Source organism: Cryptomeria japonica, chromosome 4 (assembly GCF_030272615.1).
Source record: "Cryptomeria japonica chromosome 4, Sugi_1.0, whole genome shotgun sequence".
In the NCBI taxonomy this organism is placed as follows: domain Eukaryota; kingdom Viridiplantae; phylum Streptophyta; class Pinopsida; order Cupressales; family Cupressaceae; genus Cryptomeria; species Cryptomeria japonica.
The window spans coordinates 239858548-239877589 of record NC_081408.1 but is presented as its reverse complement, the minus strand read 5'-3'; the positions used below and the strand labels follow the sequence as shown (position 1 = coordinate 239877589).

Sequence of the window (19042 nt, the reverse complement as noted above, 5' to 3'; positions counted from 1 at the left end):
ATTTATTATTTGTAATATAATGTATCTATAAATATTTAGATAAAGTCTTAAGAAGAGATGTAATGTATTGAAAATCTATTAGATATATGACAAAAAAGGTTTTCAATGAATACAAAATAATTTATGCAATACCAAGGTTCATAGATACACATTTGTCCTTGATATAGGAAACCTTAATTTTGAACTAATCTAGAAAAAAATATCCTAAAACCTATTTAACTCTATTTGTTAGTGTAGCTTCACTTATTACAATGTTTATTTTTCTACTATGCTCTATGATTATTCAATTGCAATTGTACTAACTAAAAATCCTATTTAAGCATGCTTTCCACTATTCATTAATAAAACAAATAGAGCATATTTCTCCCAAATTTTGTATTAGAACAATTACTATTCATTGCACATAATGAGTTTGCTGAAAAACTAGACACCGAGATTGTGAGGGCTTTTCACCATTCAAGTTGAATTGTGGGTTTAGCACTCAGAATAATATTTCTAGCAAGAGAACACGCAATGATACGAAAACCAATAATAGTACATTGCAAGCTAAGAGAAGGAATTTGCGATGGATGTGTTTTGAGAAACATAATGGATCCTTTGTGGATATAATTATCAACTACTAGAAAAAGTGTGCAAGGCATGTGGAAGCAGGTAGGAATACATCTAAGTTAGAAATATTTTTTTTCGGAGAAAAACTTTGTATTCTTTTTTCATTAGTGTTTTTTATCACATTCAATGTGTGTTTGGGTTCTATATTGTAAGACGAGGATCATTTTCTATCATTAAACCTAGATCTTAAACACATTTGACATTCTAAATTTTATTGCAACAAAAGTAATATAAACTCAATCATTCAAATCTCTTATTTAAACTATATATAAACCCATTTATGTTCTAAGAATTATGATATGGGGATATAAGATCTTATTTTGCATCCATAGGCTGAGGATTTAACTCATACACGTTAATTATTGAGGACTATCACTATTTAATTTATATTTTTAAATTAAATGTAATAGTAAAATTAAATACTGAACCTACACTACATATTTGTCCATCCTTATTCAATTGGTTGCAAGTGGTGGAAATTGAACTATTAGATAATAATTTCATTACTCTAGGAATATTGTTCACATGCCTTCATAACTTAATCGATAACATATTAGGCTATCTTATATAATATGATAAAATAATTCAACTTATATCTCTTTCAAGAACACACACTATACACAACATGATGAAACAATTCAAGTTCTTATCTCCTTCAAGAACAAACACACACATGTACTAGCTTACATAATGATGAATAACATATATTCTATTAATGCTTCAATTGCAATGGGTATAAATTATTAATTAAACTTTTCACTATGTTAATTATGATTGCTATTTACATGGAACTATTATTATGCAAGGACAATATATAACTCCATACTGCAATCTTCCAAATATTTATATGCATAATTTTAATTATTATTATATCTTTTTTATATTTCATTAAAAAAAGGGGGCTTAGTACCCTGTCTTTTAAGCATGGCTAGACTATTGAAAAAATCCAATATATACCTAGCCAACATCACCTAGAAAAGTATGATTTGTGACATTGAGGTTCAGAGGAAAAGAACCATTTATGAAGAATTAGAGTTTAAAAAAATTAAAGAAGTGAGCCAAAACTTAAGTTCCCAAAATAATTTAATATGGCTCTTATCATTATCACCACTTATGCTCCAAATTATTTGATTTTGTATATAAAACAAACCATACAATAAATCAAGAAGCCACCTCCATTTTTCCTTATGCTTGCCAATATTTTAGTACTTACTACCATACAATAAAGCAAGAGGCCACCTCCATTTTTCCTAATGCTTCCTAGTACTTTAGTCACTACCCTTTCTCTTACCATGGAATGACTTTCTTCTTTTCCCTACACTCCTTTTTCATCTCATGCACAATTTAATATTACCTCCTTTCTTTCTTGTGCATGGATCTCCAACAACAAAGGTCTTCAATAGAGGTGAGAGTGAGAAAGATAGGTTGGTTTCATGATTATTGACCGTTAGCCAAAAAGGTGATGGCCAAACATCTAGTGGAAGTCGTGATCTATCGAAAAGTCTCTATAGCTAGTGATAGAAGGTGCTAATCTGGCTCCAAAAATATCATGATTTCTACATAATACAAGGACAAGTCGAAAATTACAGATCTCGGCCATGCTTAACAAAACAATCTGTCTTTCATTTTTAAACTGTGTATAACACAAAGGTTAGTCAGCTGTTTTGGAACCACATTAACCGCGTCCGTAATAGAAGGTACTTCTCTAAATTTTATAGTCACTTATGGATCTACCATGTATCTATTATTATTCTATTGTTATTTTATTTTTCGTAGTGATTTCCTACTCAAAATTACAAGGAATGGTTGCATAGTCAACTAGGGCCGGGCTTAACGAGCACACTCGAAGCGTTGACTGCAACCCTTAGGTTTCTCGTATGGGGTCCATTCCGTCCATTCTCTTCACCGGCCCCGTTAACAGTTGCGGTTAGTAGCCAACTACCCAGTTCCCGCCTATAATCCAAACCAAATTCAAAATCGCTCCCGCCCTGCCTTAAGTTTAGTAGGTGCTAGTAAAGAGTTCGATCACGAGAGAGAGAGAGAGAGAGCCTCATGGAATGTTGTCATCGCAGCCAAGGAAGAAAAATGTGGAAGCACAGACAAGGGACGTGAAATGCTCTGATAAGACATGCATGCAAAATGCGGAAGCACATACAAGGGACGTGAACCAGTTTGATCGAATTCCTAAAAGAAATGTGGTCTTGTGGGATGCCATGATTCAAAAAGTCAGAGTATAGACACTGACCTTAAAATAAATCTCGTGAACATTAAAATAAATTTCTTTCTTTCTATAGATTTCAAACCTAAACTCAATGATTAAATCTCTTACAAAGCACCACACCGACTGCAATCTAATCAAGCATTTATTAGTTCTTATCTAGACGCTTCTAGAAGAGAGATGAAAAAAAGCCAAAGCAAGAACACCATTCAAGCTACAGTATTCAACACAATTGATGTGACACATTGATTCTGCAACGTCAGATATCGATCCAGGAACGACAACAATAATTTCAATGCCCAGCCTTATACGGAGTGGGTTAGATTGTCCCACTCGCTGCCCCATATAAACCACTTGAAGATTGTGGAAAATAATTCACTAGAGCTAAATATATATATACTGTAATCGTGACACAGTCCACCAGTTAATCTACAGCCGGCGTTGATCACTAGTATCGACACTAATAAGACTGGCAAAAACTTTCTCCATATTTTGGATTAGCATACTTCTGTAATCACGGATATTTTCCTAAACGGTGCTTTTAATCTATGTTTGAGAAAATGACGAAAACGTCATTTCATGGTTTTCGTAGTCTGGAAGGAAAATGCTATGATCCATACTGGAGGAAACATTATCTGGAGTAATTAAAGTTATATTCCAACACGAATCATTATGATCTCCATTGCACGCCCTCTACTCATCCACGCTCAATACTATCTTCCCACCGCCAGACCAATGACCTCATTGAGCCATATAAACGCTCCGGTAAAGTGTAAAAATTCATGAACTAAAGCTCAATATTTCTCATATTTCCAAGTTAAAATATCTTCCATCGCATTGTGGAAGATGTCTGTGGCATGGATTCCATACGACGGCAGCTGGATCTCCATCGGAGCAGCTGCAACAGTTGCCTGTATCGTGGTTGCCATGGCATATGCATCTGCAATATTTTATGCTCCCATTCTCTGGGCAGCCATAAGACTGAATGCTACAAGAAACATGCCTCCCTTACCTCCAGGACGGATTGGAATCCCTTATTTGGGAGAATCCCTCGACTATCTGAGATCATGGCGTAACCTGCTAGATCTGGACGTGTGGTACGATACGCGATATGCTAAGCACGGGGGGATTTTCACTACCCATATTCTGGGAAGCCCCACTGTGGTCATGTTGGGAGCCCAGGCCAACAAGTTCGTCCTAATCAACGAAAACAAGCTGTTCAGAAACAGCTGGCCAAAATCTTTCAGAGTTCTGATCGGAGAGCACGCCATGGTTACTTCCCAGGGTGCCGACCATAAAAGGATGCGCCGGATTATACACTCCATTATGGGGATCGAAACGCTGAAAAACTCAGTTGGGAGGTTTGAAAGGCTTGTGTTGCACCATCTGGACTCCGACTGGCGTCCTGGCCAAATAATCCACGCCCATAGCAAATTGAGGGAAATGACGCTGTGTGCGACGGCGGAGTATTTTTTGGGGTTAAAGGCTGGAGAAGGGTTGGAGAGCTTTAGGCGGCACTTTCACCATTTCAACAAGGGTTTTCTTTCTCACCCTCTCGATCTTCCCTGGACGGCCTTTGGCAAGGCCAAGCGCTCTCGCGCCGCCATTGTTGCTCAAATTGCTCAGTTGATCCATCTGCGTAAAACCTCCTTGAGCAAAAGTGGAGAAGAGGAGGAAAACTTTTTGGACATGGTTTTGAGGACGCAAAAGGCGGGGATCGACTCTTGCCTGAGCGACGAGGAGATTGCAGACAACGTGATGGGTTTTTTCACTGGGGGTTAGGATACTACAGCCTCCGCTTTGGCCACAATTCTTAAGCACCTCGCTCTCTCGCCACACGTAGTACAACGCCTTCGTAAAGGTACTAATTGTGCTCCATATTCTGATATTTCAAATATCAAATGAGGTTAGAAGATTATTTAAAATTTTACTGTTGAAAATTCTCGTATTCTTAACCTAATACTCTATATTATATTGAGACAATTCAGATTGTGAAAAGCTCAGAGATAGCAAGAAAGTAGGAGAACCTCTTACTTGGGACGAGATTAAAGGTGTGGAATACTTGAGAAATGTAATAGCAGAAGGGATGCGTGTTGTGTCTCCTGTAATTGGAGGATTCAAGCAAGCGAAAGTAGACGTTGTATATGGTGGTTATACCATTCCAAAGGGGTGGAAGGTGGGTATTTACTTCTTTATTTTTTATCTGTAAAAGAAGTTATAATTCTTAGTTTTAAAATTCATGATTGCAGGTTCATTACTCTATCAGACAAACAAGCACCAAGGAGGAGTACTTTGACAATCCAAAAGAATTTGCTCCAGATCGCTTCAATGAGCGACATGAGCCGTTTTCCAACATCCCTTTTGGACAAGGAAATCGAATATGTCCAGGAAATGAATTTGCAAAGATAGAAATGGAAGTATTTCTCTATCATTTTGTTCTGAGATACAAGTGGGATTTGGTGGAGGTCGATGAACCCATTAGCGTCTCCTTCAATCCTCAACCCGAACATGGTTTGCCTTTGATACTTAAACCAGTAGCCTAAACAAAGTCGATGTGTATGAAAGAAGATAAAATGGACATTGTTATAGTGTTTTGTGAGTAGCTTAAACAGGTTGATATGTATAGGACAATAAAATAGCCATCAGTATAATGTTTTATGGTCCCCATTTCACGTGATATACGATGTTCATATCTTAGAATAAGATTTTTGATAGGAATTATATTTTTCGACATAGAAAAAATCAGTTATCTATTGTAAATTAGTAGGCTATGCATGATGTCAGGTTTTAAAACATGTTATTATTGTTTATCATTGATATCGAAGTTTATATTTTGTAAGAAGTTTTACAATTTTTAAAATAATTATAAAAGGGTGATACGTTAAACTTAGTATATTATATAGTATAAATCATTTTAAGAAAATGAAGTGAGAAATAAAAGAAAATTGATATCACATAATAAAAAACAATTTGGTGCACATAATAATTATAAATTTATTTATTTATTTTTTTCTTATTACTAAATTTGAATGGACAATGTGCAAGTTGTTGTAGAGGTATTTGAAATGTAGCTAACATTATCTTTGTGTTGTCACTAAAATACTATTTTTTTCTCACTAGTATCCATCCTCGGTTATTTACCACTAGAATTTGTTGTATCCCCTCTAAATAATCAAATTCTATTTTCAATCTCTTTTTTTTATGTTTTTTAGTGAATTATAGTTTTCTAGAGTGATGTTAGTTGTTATAAAAATGTTCTTGTATTCTTATATCACACTTACTTCAATTGAAAAAAGTAATTTTGAATTATATATATATTTCAAAGCATGTTATATCCATGGTCATCTCCTTTATATAAATTTATCTTTTTTATTTCAATGTACCAAGAAATAATTGGATAAAAGCATAAGATGAAATTTAATGTATCGAGGAGATATTATATGTATCATAATAGAGTTTTGAAAGAATAGAAAAATATATGCTAGATTAAGGTTCTTAAGTACACATGTAGTTGTACTATACAAACAATTTTAACCTTCAACAATAGACTTTTAGTCACTAGAAAGTTATTTACCTCTTTTCTATTGGAAAGCATGGTGCATAGAAAAGGGTGGTGCTCAAAACCATTAGTAGAAATGTACACATGTTGTTGTATTCTACAAACAATTTTAACCTTCAACAATAGACTTTTAGTCACTAGATAGTTATTTACCTCTTTTCTAGTGGAAAGCATGGTGCATAGAAAAGGGTGGTGCTCAAAACCATTAGTAGAAATTATAATTGAAGGAGAGGAAATATGTATCTTTTCTTTATGGTGATTAAGATCTTGTAGATTGATTCATTGGTGTTCAAAAGAGTATGATGATGCAATAACTATGTATATGTTAGTATCATTGTAAATGTTAACACAATACTCTCTTTAATGCATTCATAGATAGAGACTCTAATGAGATATATTCTATTTATATGGTGCAATCATAGGTTAATAAAACATAGAAAACAAGTAAAAAACAAAAAGAAAATTTAGAAGACCATTGAGATGTTACAAATTTAATAGATCAATGAGATTCCACATGTTAATCATAATATTATTTAATTATCAATAATCAACAAACATCTTTCTTTGAATTAAATTGACATGTCAAGTCGCAATACATTTATTTATCAAGAGGAGCTCCCCATGGGCTCAACCATTTGGAACAATGTGGCTAAAACAAGACAGGACATCAGAAGAAATGGGAAGGTAATTATAGGTAATGGAAGAAATATGATGTTCTGGAAAGACAATTGGGTGCAGGGACAACCTCTGGATTCTCTCCCACATCTAAACAATATCAAGAAGTTTCTAAATTGTTGTCTTGGGGGACAAGTGAATGACCTCCTAACTTGGAACCAGGGTCTTGAATCCTGGATTGATTTGAGCAGACTCATCTCCTCTGATCCGGATGTGCACCCATCCTTCAAAAGTATAATATTGAAGGAAGTTGCTGACCTCTCTTCCATTCTACCTAACTGCTCTCTTTACACTCCTAGGGGGGAGGATGATTGGATTTGGAAATGGAGTAATTTTGGCAAGTTCACTGTTAAGTCTGTCTATCACCTTTTGGAGGATAACAATAACAGAGAAGGTTTATGGAAAGCTATATGGATAAAGGGTTTAATTCCTAAAATTAACTATTTCTGGTGGGCGACTGCTCATGGTCGAATTCTTACTATGGATAACCTAAATAAAAGGGGGGTTTCTTTGGTCAGTAGGTGTGAACTCTGTTATATGGACTCTGAAAGTATTGATCACATCTTCCTACATTGTAACTTTTCTCATGAAATATGGAATGAAATATGGAGGAATATTAACACTTATTGGGTGCAACTTAAATCTTTCAAATAATTCAATGAGGAATGATAATTTTCCCCCTACTCCCACCAGATTGCTAAGAGCATATGGTAGAAAATCCCCCCTTTTATTGCTTGGAACATCTAGAAAGAATGCAACAACATGATATTCAGAGAAGAGAAGAGAAGTAGCAAAATTATTGCCAATATATTCATACAATAGATTAAAGAAAATGTGAATGTGAATGCTATTGGCTTCACCAAAATCCTCCCCTCTCTACTGGATCTAAGACTAAAACAGATTTGGGGAATTCGACATAATTTTTTTAATATAAATTGGCAAAAAATGATCCTAAGAACCTCGTGCTGGTGGCTAGCCTCGAATGTTGGATGGATTAAATCCAACTTTGATGGTTTCTCTAAAGGTAGTTTGGGAATCTCAAGGGCAAGAGGATTGATCCTTGATCACAAAGGTTTCTTAGTTGTGGGGTATGGATTTGGTTTAGGTACTACCACTAACAACAAGGTGGAAGCATGGGTGCCTTGGATGGGTCTGCAATGTCTTTCTGACATCACCAGAAGAAAGTCAATCTGGAAGGAGATTCTAAACTCATAGTCAACTGTCTCAAAAATGTCACCTCTCCTCTGTGGGAAATCAAAGAGATTATTGGTAGATGTAAATGGTTGATAGAACTTTTGATGAAATTAGAATACAATATGTATACAGATAAGGTAATACGTCATCTGACCATATAGTGAATCAAAGCCTCAATATGTTGGATTGGCAGGTTTTCAAATTTGAGAACAACTCTAGAGAGCTGAAATAAATCCGAGCGCACAGGAAAGAAGAACCTAAAAAAGAAGGCGGGAAATGGAATAGAGAAGCTAGTTTGAGTTTCTTCAAAATGTTTAATGTGCGCACTCCTTTTTTTTTTTTAAATGCTCATTGGGCCCACCAAGGTGGGGGGCCTTTTCCTTCATAGGAAAATTCAAAGTCAGAAAAAAGAGTGGGATGAGGATATTCTTGGCTGGAGTATTGGTTTTTTCAAATTTTGTACCTTGATGAACTTTTTTCAATATGGTTTTTATATGGTGGACCCCTACACAAGCTTATATGGTCTATGGTGTGGACAAAACGTTTCCCAATGTGAGTATGATGGCTCTAGTTGATGATTACTCTTGGATCAAGAAAGTTTTGGCTTTCATGATAAAGACAAGGAGAAACTTAGATTTTTACGCTACGTTTATGACTAATGATTTCAACAGGTGTTGCACATGAAAGGACCTTAGGAAGATTAAATTATGGTTTGATAATTTTAAAAACTTATCTTCCAAATGTAGCAAGAGAAGGAAAATTTGTAATCTTTTGTCTAGCCCCTTTCACAGAATCGTTGTTCCCATTGCTCATACCAATTCAGAAATAGGGGGCCCTCTCAAATGCATTGAACCTAAAAATTATGAAGGACTTAGAGATAATAAGGAGTTGTGGGGTATTTTTCATGAAGCGGGTTTTACCTCTTTCTTCTTAGTGATTAAAGGCTACAACAAGGAGATCTTTGCCAGGGTCTGCAACTCTTGGCAGAATGGGAAGGTCATGGTTGGTAGAATCTCCTTCATTGTTACTTTTGAATACATTGTAGAGGTTACTAGTCTTCAGAACGATGGACAACTAGTGGAAAGGAAGAGTGCGGGGCATTAGAAGAAGTTTATGAGGATATTTTTCAGGAAGGGTGAGAAACCAGTGTGTCTCCAAAATGGGTATGATCATTTTTCTTTACCTCAACCCTATCCACTGATTAGTTATTATATTATGAGGTATTTTACTCTTGAGGGGCAATACCCAACTGTGCATGGGTACCACTTCCCTATCCTCAACCATGTTAGGAATATGCAAAAAATTAATGTCCTTCTTTCTCTTTTCCTCCCTTAAAACATGTATTCAAAATGGGGTGAATCCTCCACTCCATCAAGGTCTCATTTACTTGATGTACAAATTTGTTGTTGACCATTCCCCAATTGTTAGTGGTCTTGCCCCGACATCTGGTAGTGTTCGTAGCTCCAAGAAGTTTTATGCTAAAACTCCTAAACTACCGCCCTCAATTCTGAAAACCCACAACTCTATCAGCCCTGTTGATTCTATGATAACCATTTCTACTGTTTCAGTTGTTGTCCTTGAAAAGGACTCCTTGGAATTAGCTTTTATTGATATTAACCCTAATATACGAAAGCGTGAAACCCCCAAAAACACCCCGAGAAAAGCAAAGAAGACCAACAGTGACTCAATTGGGTTGAGTATCACCATTGAATTAGAGCTGCATAACTCAGAGAAAGAAGAAGAAAAATATGACAATCGGGAGAAGTATGAGCGTGGCTTGGGGGAAAGAAGTTCGGCTCATCTTCGGGATAAAGGGAGAATTAATTATGAGAAAAATGAGTTTAAACAAGTTAATTCCCCCCTCCGAGAAATCTAAGAACTTGATGAGGAAGATGATTTGAAAAATAACCCTAAAGATGAAGATTTCCAGGTGGAGGATGAAGAGAAGAATGATAACCCCAATAAGGTTATGGAGGAGGTTGAACTCACAATAATAGCTGCCACTTTTGACACTAAGATGAACATTTTTAGAATAATCTTCAACTTACGACAACTATAACTTTTAAACTATTAAGAATTTGAAGATGATGTAAATTAGTGATTTGTAACATTTTGTTTGTAGATTCTAAATATATATTTTTTCAAATTTTTTTGAAGATTTTTTTAAAAAGTTTTCCATCTCCCTCGAAAAGTAGTTTTTAATAGCAAACTACATTTTTAAAGAGTGATGTGCCTCCCGAAACGCATAACTTTTTTCCTATAAATGATAAAAACTCAATTCTTTCAAATTTTGGTTTGTAACATCAATATCTTTTGCTTGTTGCTAGTTTGATTGTGATATGTTGAATATTTTTCATTTTATTAAGTTTTGAAGTCCAACTAGTTATAATTTAGACATAGGTCTAGGTTTGAACACATAACTTGTTATATATATATATATATATCGATTTTTATTTTTTTTTTGTTAGAAAGAAGACATGAATACCTGGGGCATAGATATTTTTCAGAATTTTTTTAAATACTTTCCTATTTTTCCCAATGCGTTGAACAGAGAAGTTCATGTTCGGTGAAAAACCAATATTCCATAAAATTAAAAGAACAAGAACATAATAAATTCACAATGTAATATAATTATACTTGTTGGAAAGCTTGCTCCGAGCACTACCATCTTATATTTTTGGGTTATCAAGATTCTTTCATTTGTGCATTGAACCAGAGGTCTGAAGGCAAAAATTTCTTAGAACTCTGAAGAATTTGAGGAGAGATCTCTAAAAAGGGGGTTCGAATGAACAATGGTTCGAGCGAAGGGTGTCTGATCGAACCCTAAGGGGTTCGATTGGACCGCCCTTCACTTGAACCCCCCTAGCAAAATAATGACGTGCAATTTCATGTAACGACCGGGTTCGAACAAACCTGACCTTTTGTAACTATCGGCGTTCGTTCGAACCTTAGCTGACCCAAAAAAAAAATTAAACATTTTTGTACAGTCATATAAATATACATAATTTTTTTTCATTTTTTCACACACAAATGATCAAAACAATTCACATTTTTGGATGAAAGAAGACATTTGAAAGTTATTTTGAGGGCAATAATTTGAAGATATGTGAAGGTTATGGGGAACAAGAAGAGAAGGAAAAATAAGACTTCAAGAAATTATTCACTCGAAACGAAACAAAGATATCGAGAACAAAGAAGGCAAAGATATCATAATGCAAGTATGTATTTTTATTTTTATTTCTATTTAATTTTATATGTATTACATACCGAAAATTGTGTTTATTTGTTAGTATTAGTTAAATATTTTTTATCTAATATTTTTATGAAAATTATTTTAAATAATATTAATTAAATTAAATTAATTTAATTTATATAATAATTCTATCTTAATTAATTCCAAATGATGTTATTTTTATTAAATCAATTGGAAATAGTAGGATTAAAAATAATCTCATTTTAATTAAAAATAATTATGTTATAATTTGAAATTTTATGTGTATTTGCATTTCAAATTCCATTAACTTGCTTGTTGTGTAATTGACATTTTCTCTCCCCCCTTAAGTCTATTTGTAATAGATCATGGTTTTAATTAAAAATTTAGATCTTTAGGACCCCTCTCTTTCCCATTTATAATTTATAATTTATAATTTAATTTAGATAGTCCATAAATATATAATTTAATTTACATTTTGAAATCATGTGTCTTTATAGTTTAACAAACACTTCAATTAGTGCTCTAAAATTAACAAACTTGTCTTTTGTGTCTTGAGCAATAGGCTCTTTTTGTTTTATCCTTAGAAAGGGGTCTACCTCCCGAGTAGCCCTTAAGGCTCGGTGAGAGGGAACGACCCAAAGTGGTAACAAGCTAAAGCCAAGCTCTTCCAAGCCACTATAAATAAATGTGTTTGTGATGAAAGTTGCAAGAAATGGGTGTTACATGTTTCTATAACAGCGTTATGACTCCCCATAAACCCTATAGAGTGCAACCTCTATAGGCTGGGAGGCCTTCCATTTAACGGAGCGTAACATGCTGCTGATTATAGCCACCCGAACGGATGACCTTACTAGACACCTTTTGTGTTAGAATCTAAAAACCTTTTAGTTGTTGGTGCAGGAGGGTGGTTCTTAGTAGAGATACAAAGTTGGCAACATGGAGCTTTCGTGGGGACTGGTGATTGGCTGCCCCGGAGAAGTGAGTGTCATGGAGAGGAGCTCGTGAGGTCAAGCACCTAAGTATCCACTCTGAATTGTGTAGCTCAGGGTAACCCCCCAAGTAAGATCCAACAACTATTGTCTCGTCCAGCCATAGGATTTGTGCTTGCATGATCAAAACAATCAAACACTTTCAAACAAACAAACATTGTGTCTTTTTTGTTTTCAAGTGTATGCAAAAATATTTCACATTATACTTGAGTCCCCTTAAAACCTATAATATGTGATACTAGGACCTATTATGTGATATTAAGACCTATTATATGTGATAATGCCTATCTTAAATATGACATAATAGGTCTTATTATGATAATAACATGACCATGTATGCAAAAACATTTCACATTATATACTTGAGTCCGGGCCTTAAGACCTTTATTTATGAGATATTAGGGCTTATTATGTACATGTGATAAATTAATGACCTATTATTGCATAATTTAGGTCCTAATATCACATACATAATAGGTCCTAATATTTGCATAATATAGGTCCTAAGGGGAGTCAAGTATAATGTGAAATGTTTTTGCATACATGGTCATGTATTAAATCATAATTAATAAGACCTATTATGTCATAATAGGTTCTAACTTATATCATATTTAAAACCTACTTAATTGCATGTGATAGGTCCTTTAATATCACATTATATATGTCTTAAGGGGAGTCAAGTATATTAATGTGACATGTTTTTGCACACGTGGTCATATTAAGTAATAATAAGGCCTATTATGTGATATTAGGACTTATTATGTGATTATAGCTCTTAAATATGACATAAATTTAGAACCTGTTATGTCATAATAGGTTCTCTTTATATGACTGGACATATGAAAAAAAATTTCACATTATACTCAAGAGTCCCCTTAAGACCTATATTATGCAGGTATTAGGAGGTCTATTACATGTGATATTAAGACCTATTATGCAATAATAGGTCTTAAATATGACATAATAGTCCACCTATTATGACATAATATTTCTAGGTCTTATTAAATGACTTGAAAATTTGGTTTCAAATTAAACTTGGAATTCCATTGCATTAAAAATATTCTCTGTCATCTTAAAATTTTGTGCAGAACGGGCTCGAGAAGAAGGGAGTTCTGAAGTGGGAGTTGAGGCAAATGAACTTGTTGAAGAACACAATATAGTTGATGAACTTAGGGAGGAGCTTGCCCAGGTTGAACCAATGGAGGTTGAAGGAGAGGGGTCAAGCTCTTTACCTCCTACCACCAGTATGGATGAGCATATTGTGGATCTAGCTAAACAGGTGAAGATAAATATTTCTTATAAAAATTTAGATCATTTACTTGAAATGGATGTGGATGAGTTGAAACATTTTAGTGAAGAACTTAGACATACTAAAAGGAGGTCAATGAATAAAAGTGAGAAATAAGTAATGTCTCATTTCAACAATCTTCATACTACACTAGAGAAAGCTCAATTGTTATCAATTGTACTTACTCATAAAGGCTTAATAGATCCACTGAAATTGTTGGGTATAGATACAACAAGTCAAAAGAGGAAAACTTCTCAGCTACAAAAATCTATTGTTGATAATGTTAAGAAAGGTTTCGTGAACATTGGTAAAAAATATCGAACAGTAGATAAGACCATTTCAAGAAGAGTGATGTTGACATCTTTAGTAAATGAAAGATTGCCTTAAAAAAGACAAATCTCTTCACTGTCATCTGAGTTTGGTTTTAGTAGAAGGACAATATCAAAATATGTGAAAAGGAGAAAGAGTTTGGATGATACTATCTCAGAAGGGAATTGGGCAATTATGTTTAGAGCTCCTCGTTCTGATAGAATTGAATATGTTGTTAGGAACTTCATGACAAGTTTTTGGAATGATAATACTCGTCCTTCATCAAACAATAGGGATGTTATCAAGCAAAGGATTGACCCTGATCGTTATGATCTCCATATAAAACATTGGTTAGACACAACAAAACATGAAATGTATGTGTTGTTTATTAAAACAAACCCTCATATAAAGATTGGACAAACCATGTTTCAATGGTTAAGGCCATATTATGTGAAGGTAAACAAATTCTTCGAAACTTGTTGTTGTCATTATCACATCTAATTTGATCTGTACTATCAGGTGTTTTGAAATATTAGAGAAGATAGAAATGGTTATGAAAAATCTCCTCCTAAACGAACAAGTCAATCCATAGCATCCATCTTATGTGATAAATCAGATGATAATGCATTTGGGCAAATAAATTGCATAAAAGGAATTTGTGGAACATGCGGGGAGTTGGCTAAATTGCATTTGAGAGATGAAGATACTGACATGAGGAAGATGGTAAATTACAAGAGTTACAAGTATAAAAAATTTGAAACAAAATTTGGAAAGGAATCTACAAGGTTAGATTATGTAGAAGAGGAGATACCTATTGGAACATTTGTTGAAAATTTTTCTTAAGTTGATAAAAACATACATATGCCATGGTTTTTTTGCCAAGTGGCAAGCAAAACAATTTAAAACATTAAGAGACACTTTCCCACTTGCAACTATTCTATTCGTAGTGGACTTCGTAGAAAATTACTCTTTTGCACATCAAAAAGAGATTTAATCAGAGTATTACTTTTCAAAGCAAATCACTATTATGGTGCATGTGTGTTATCGACATGCACAAATGGATTTGAATGGTGTTGATAGTACATTTAAAAATCGTGTCATTAAGAAAGAGTACCACTTCTATATCAGTGATAATAAGGAGCATGACACACTTTTTGTACAACATTGCTTTAAGAAGTTTTTTTAATATTTGAAAGAGAGAAGCATAACAATAGTTAAACATTTTTTTTGGTCCGATGGATGTGCAACACAATTCAAATCTTCAAGGCCATTTTATGCACTATGTAGATATCATCGAAATGACAAAATACCACATGTTTGGAGTTTTTTTTAGAGTGGTCATGGAATGGGTGAACATGATGGTGCAGGAGCTTGTATCAAACGTGCTCTAAGAAAGCATCAAATAAATTACACAAGAGATCGTATAGACGATGCACATGATGTTGTTGAATGGTGTAAGAAACACTTTGTGCAACCTAATTATCCTGGTGATTCATCATCGAGAACATACATGCCCATTCCATATAGAGTGTTTTGGGAGATAACTGGTACGTATTCTCTTTTAGTGTTTTATTTAAATATTTTTTTTAATTTTTAAAATGTTCCTAGTTCAAATGTTTTAAAACAACTTGATCTATGTATGATCGTGTACACATGTACATTTTGCAGATGTGGATAGAAGATCAATACATGGATGCAAGAGTGTGGAGAGGACAAGATCTTGGCATTGTGTCATGAGTATAGATAGTCGCCCATGGACATTGTACACTAGGGATTATTCATTTTTTTGTTCTGATTGCATTTTGGAAAACTGTGTTGATTGCAAGAACCAAGAGCTTGTATATGTTAGTGATTGGAAATTAGTGCCACTAGATGTTTCTGACACATACGAGGATTCAAATGAGAACGAAATCTTTGAAGACATTCCTTTGATTTCTGTTGATTATGACCATATTTTAGGATTGATTAAAAAAGGTATATGTGTACACATATATTTAAATTATATGTATTTATTTCCTTTAAAAAATACATTGCCTATGTAAATAAATTATATAAGTTTTTAATCGAGTACATACATTTTAAATTTATTTAACTTGTTTCAAATTGCAGGAGATATTTTTGCAGTCATAGTAGAAGATGGAAATCTAGAAGGTGTTAGTTATTATTTATTGTGTTGCACAGAAGAGAGAAAGAAGTTAACAAAATCTGAAATGAGCAATGAAAGGTCCTTTCCCACAGGTTTGAACAAATTTGGATGTTTAAATTATTTTAAATAAATTTATTTTGAACATGCACATCAACACATGTTTTAATTTTTATATCTACATAGCTCGCTTACGTGCAAATTTTTAATTTCTCATTTCTTATATACATGTACATGCATTCTCAGTTGTAGTGCAAGGGACATATTTCAAATAAGTTAAAATTGTTCAACATGGGATTCATTTTAGTGAATACCAAATTTTAAAACAAGGTATATTAGTATAGCCACTTCGTCATTGTTGTTGGCCTAATTCTTCATACAGTTCCATGTTGCGGGCGGTCTCAAAAGCGGAGACTGGATAGCGAAGATCATGAGAAAATATTAAGTGTTATTCAAGAGTGGTCTGAACCACTTGATGTGGTATGAACTATTTAATAAACCAAAGTACATGTGTTTGAACACATGAATTGAATTTATACTTGATAAATTACAACTTAACTTGTTTTCTTTTGGTAATTGACACTCAATTGGTTGGTTTCAATATGTTGTCATTGATGGAAACATGCCAATATGTTCCAGCTTCATATTTTGGTTTAGTTGTGTACTGACAGACACTTCACCGACATCAGCACCGACATGGCTAGGTTGGAAGGATTTCTTTGGTTATGGCAATGCAGGCTGACATGGTTTATATTCAAGTTATCGGTACTGGAGGCCGACATCATTTGGGAGATCCGGCATCGGCAATTGTTTTTTATATTCATGTATTTATGTTATTTAAGTGACATGTTTATTTGTATTGTAATTATCTTTGTAAGCCGACATAAGGCATGATAATTTGTAAAGGGGTATATAGGTCTATTGGTTAGATCATTTTGTAATGTAAGGGATGTAAGGTTATGGAATGTAATGTGATGAAAAATATATGAGAGAGTTCATGTATGTGAGGATATTTATGTAAGAGGTTATTCCGGTAAGGGTTAAGGGTTTCAAATCAGAACAAATAGAGCTTAATCGGAACTATATTTAGGCATAGAAGATGCTATCTTTGTTGTTCAATCATTTCTCTAGATTGTAGTCTAGACTTGTAGGCTCCTTTTGTGATTGAGAAATGTGCTCTAGGCTGTAAGCCTTCCTGCAAGTGCAGGCCCCTATATTTTGTAATGTCTCTTCATATGGCCAGTGGATTGATATTGTGGGTCACAAATCCCACTGTGGTTTTTCCTCTTTGAGGTTTTCCACGTATAAATCTTTGTGTTATGGTATTCATTTATGTGATTGGCTTATTGATTGCTTTACTTCTTTAAATCTTATATGTACCGGTATACCAGTTGGTGAATGCATGTTTTAATAAGGTTAAAATTGATCATTCCGGTAGAACACTAATTCACCTCCCCCTCTCGGTGTTCTTGGATTCCAATAATTGATATCAGAGCCTTATGGCTCGAAGGAAGTTTAACAACTTGAGGAAGATCCTGAATCCGGAATCCATGGATATTGTTGGCATATGATGAACCGACATGATGATATGATGATAATGTATGTTGTCATTGATGTCAGTAAGTGCAAATGAACCGGTATGCAGATATGAAGAAGTTGGTGAACCGGTGTCAGGGTTTCACTAAGTGTGACTACCGGTTGGTAGTCTCAGCTCTAGGGTTTATGGTTTGGCAATCTAGCTTGTGTGATGCAACCGGTGACATTCTGTGATGAGTTAGCTAAGAGATGAGGATGAGATCAAGATGCCACACTAGTTGTGTACAGGTGAAGGATTTCCTTGAGGATCTTGCATGTGAAGATCAATTGCATTAAATGTCTACCTCAGGAATGATCATTCTTCTTAGTGGTATGAGAAGAGAGCATGATGGGTTACTGATTCCCATGTGCGGTGAAGAATTGATGATGTAAATTGACTTGTGATCTGTTTGAGATTATATTGTTCTATGCAAAGTGTTTGGACGGTCAAGATTGGACCACTTGTATTGTAAACCTAGAATGCTTAGGGTTTAGGGTTTATGCCACCGACCTAACTATTTTCTTTAAGGTCGATGATGTTTGTTATTGTTCGTGTTGGCAAATGTTGTGTGTGTATCCCAGTGATGAGATACTTTCCAGACCAGTGAGTGGAAAACTGCAGAGTGTGATTGCAGAGTAGAGGAACTGAAAAGGATCTGCCTTGGCATGTAGTGTTGTTATCAGATTAGAGTTTTACTTGTTGTCTTCTAACCATTTCAACAATTGGAAAATCCATTTACCGGGTAGCTTTAACAAGCTTATTATAAATCCTCTAACTAGGTGACTCAAGATCATTGAGTTCTTCAAATCCTCTAGTGGGGTAACCTTTAACAAGGTATATAGCCATCCCTTAACCGGGTGATCTTTAACAGGATTGATTCCTAATAGAACCTTATTGTAAAGTCTTTAACTAGACTAGGCTCCTAACAGCATGAGCTTCAAAAGAGTTCAAAAACAAGCTTGTGGGTATTCATCCCCACCGTGGTTTTTCCCATTTGGGTTTCCACGTGAAAAATCTATGTGTTATGAGCTGTGCATTTTTCATGTGATGATTAAGCAGCATTTGTTTTTTATTTGAATATGCATGCAAAGCTAATGTCTATGGTATTGTTGATACTACACATGCATGAGTATATTTGTGAAGTAGTTGTCAAGTGTTGAATGTTACTTGAAGTATTCAGCTTCACTGGTTTTGTTGTTTGAAGTCTTACTGTGTTTAACCGGTATTGCTATGGTTAAGTTCAATGATGAAGACAACTAGTTAGTATT

The 19042-nt window shown here is 34.4% G+C and overlaps 1 protein-coding gene across 1 annotated transcript; it reads left to right on the top strand.

Annotated features, from left to right (window-relative positions):
- The first annotated feature begins 3368 nt into the window (after window positions 1–3368).
- Window positions 3369–5622, top strand: LOC131875443 (cytochrome P450 716B1-like). Its single transcript, XM_059219756.1, has 3 exons — window positions 3369–4688; window positions 4816–5003; window positions 5077–5622. The coding sequence occupies exon 1, from the start codon at window positions 3674–3676 to the stop codon at window positions 4607–4609; it is 936 nt and encodes a 311-aa protein (XP_059075739.1). The 5' UTR covers window positions 3369–3673; the 3' UTR covers window positions 4610–4688; window positions 4816–5003; window positions 5077–5622.
- Window positions 5623–19042: the final 13420 nt, after the last annotated feature.

Bases quoted from the DNA above. Each gene is read 5' to 3' on its own strand.
- LOC131875443 (XM_059219756.1), top strand. From the start codon at position 3,674: ATGTCTGTGGCATGGATTCCATACGACGGCAGCTGGATCTCCATCGGA.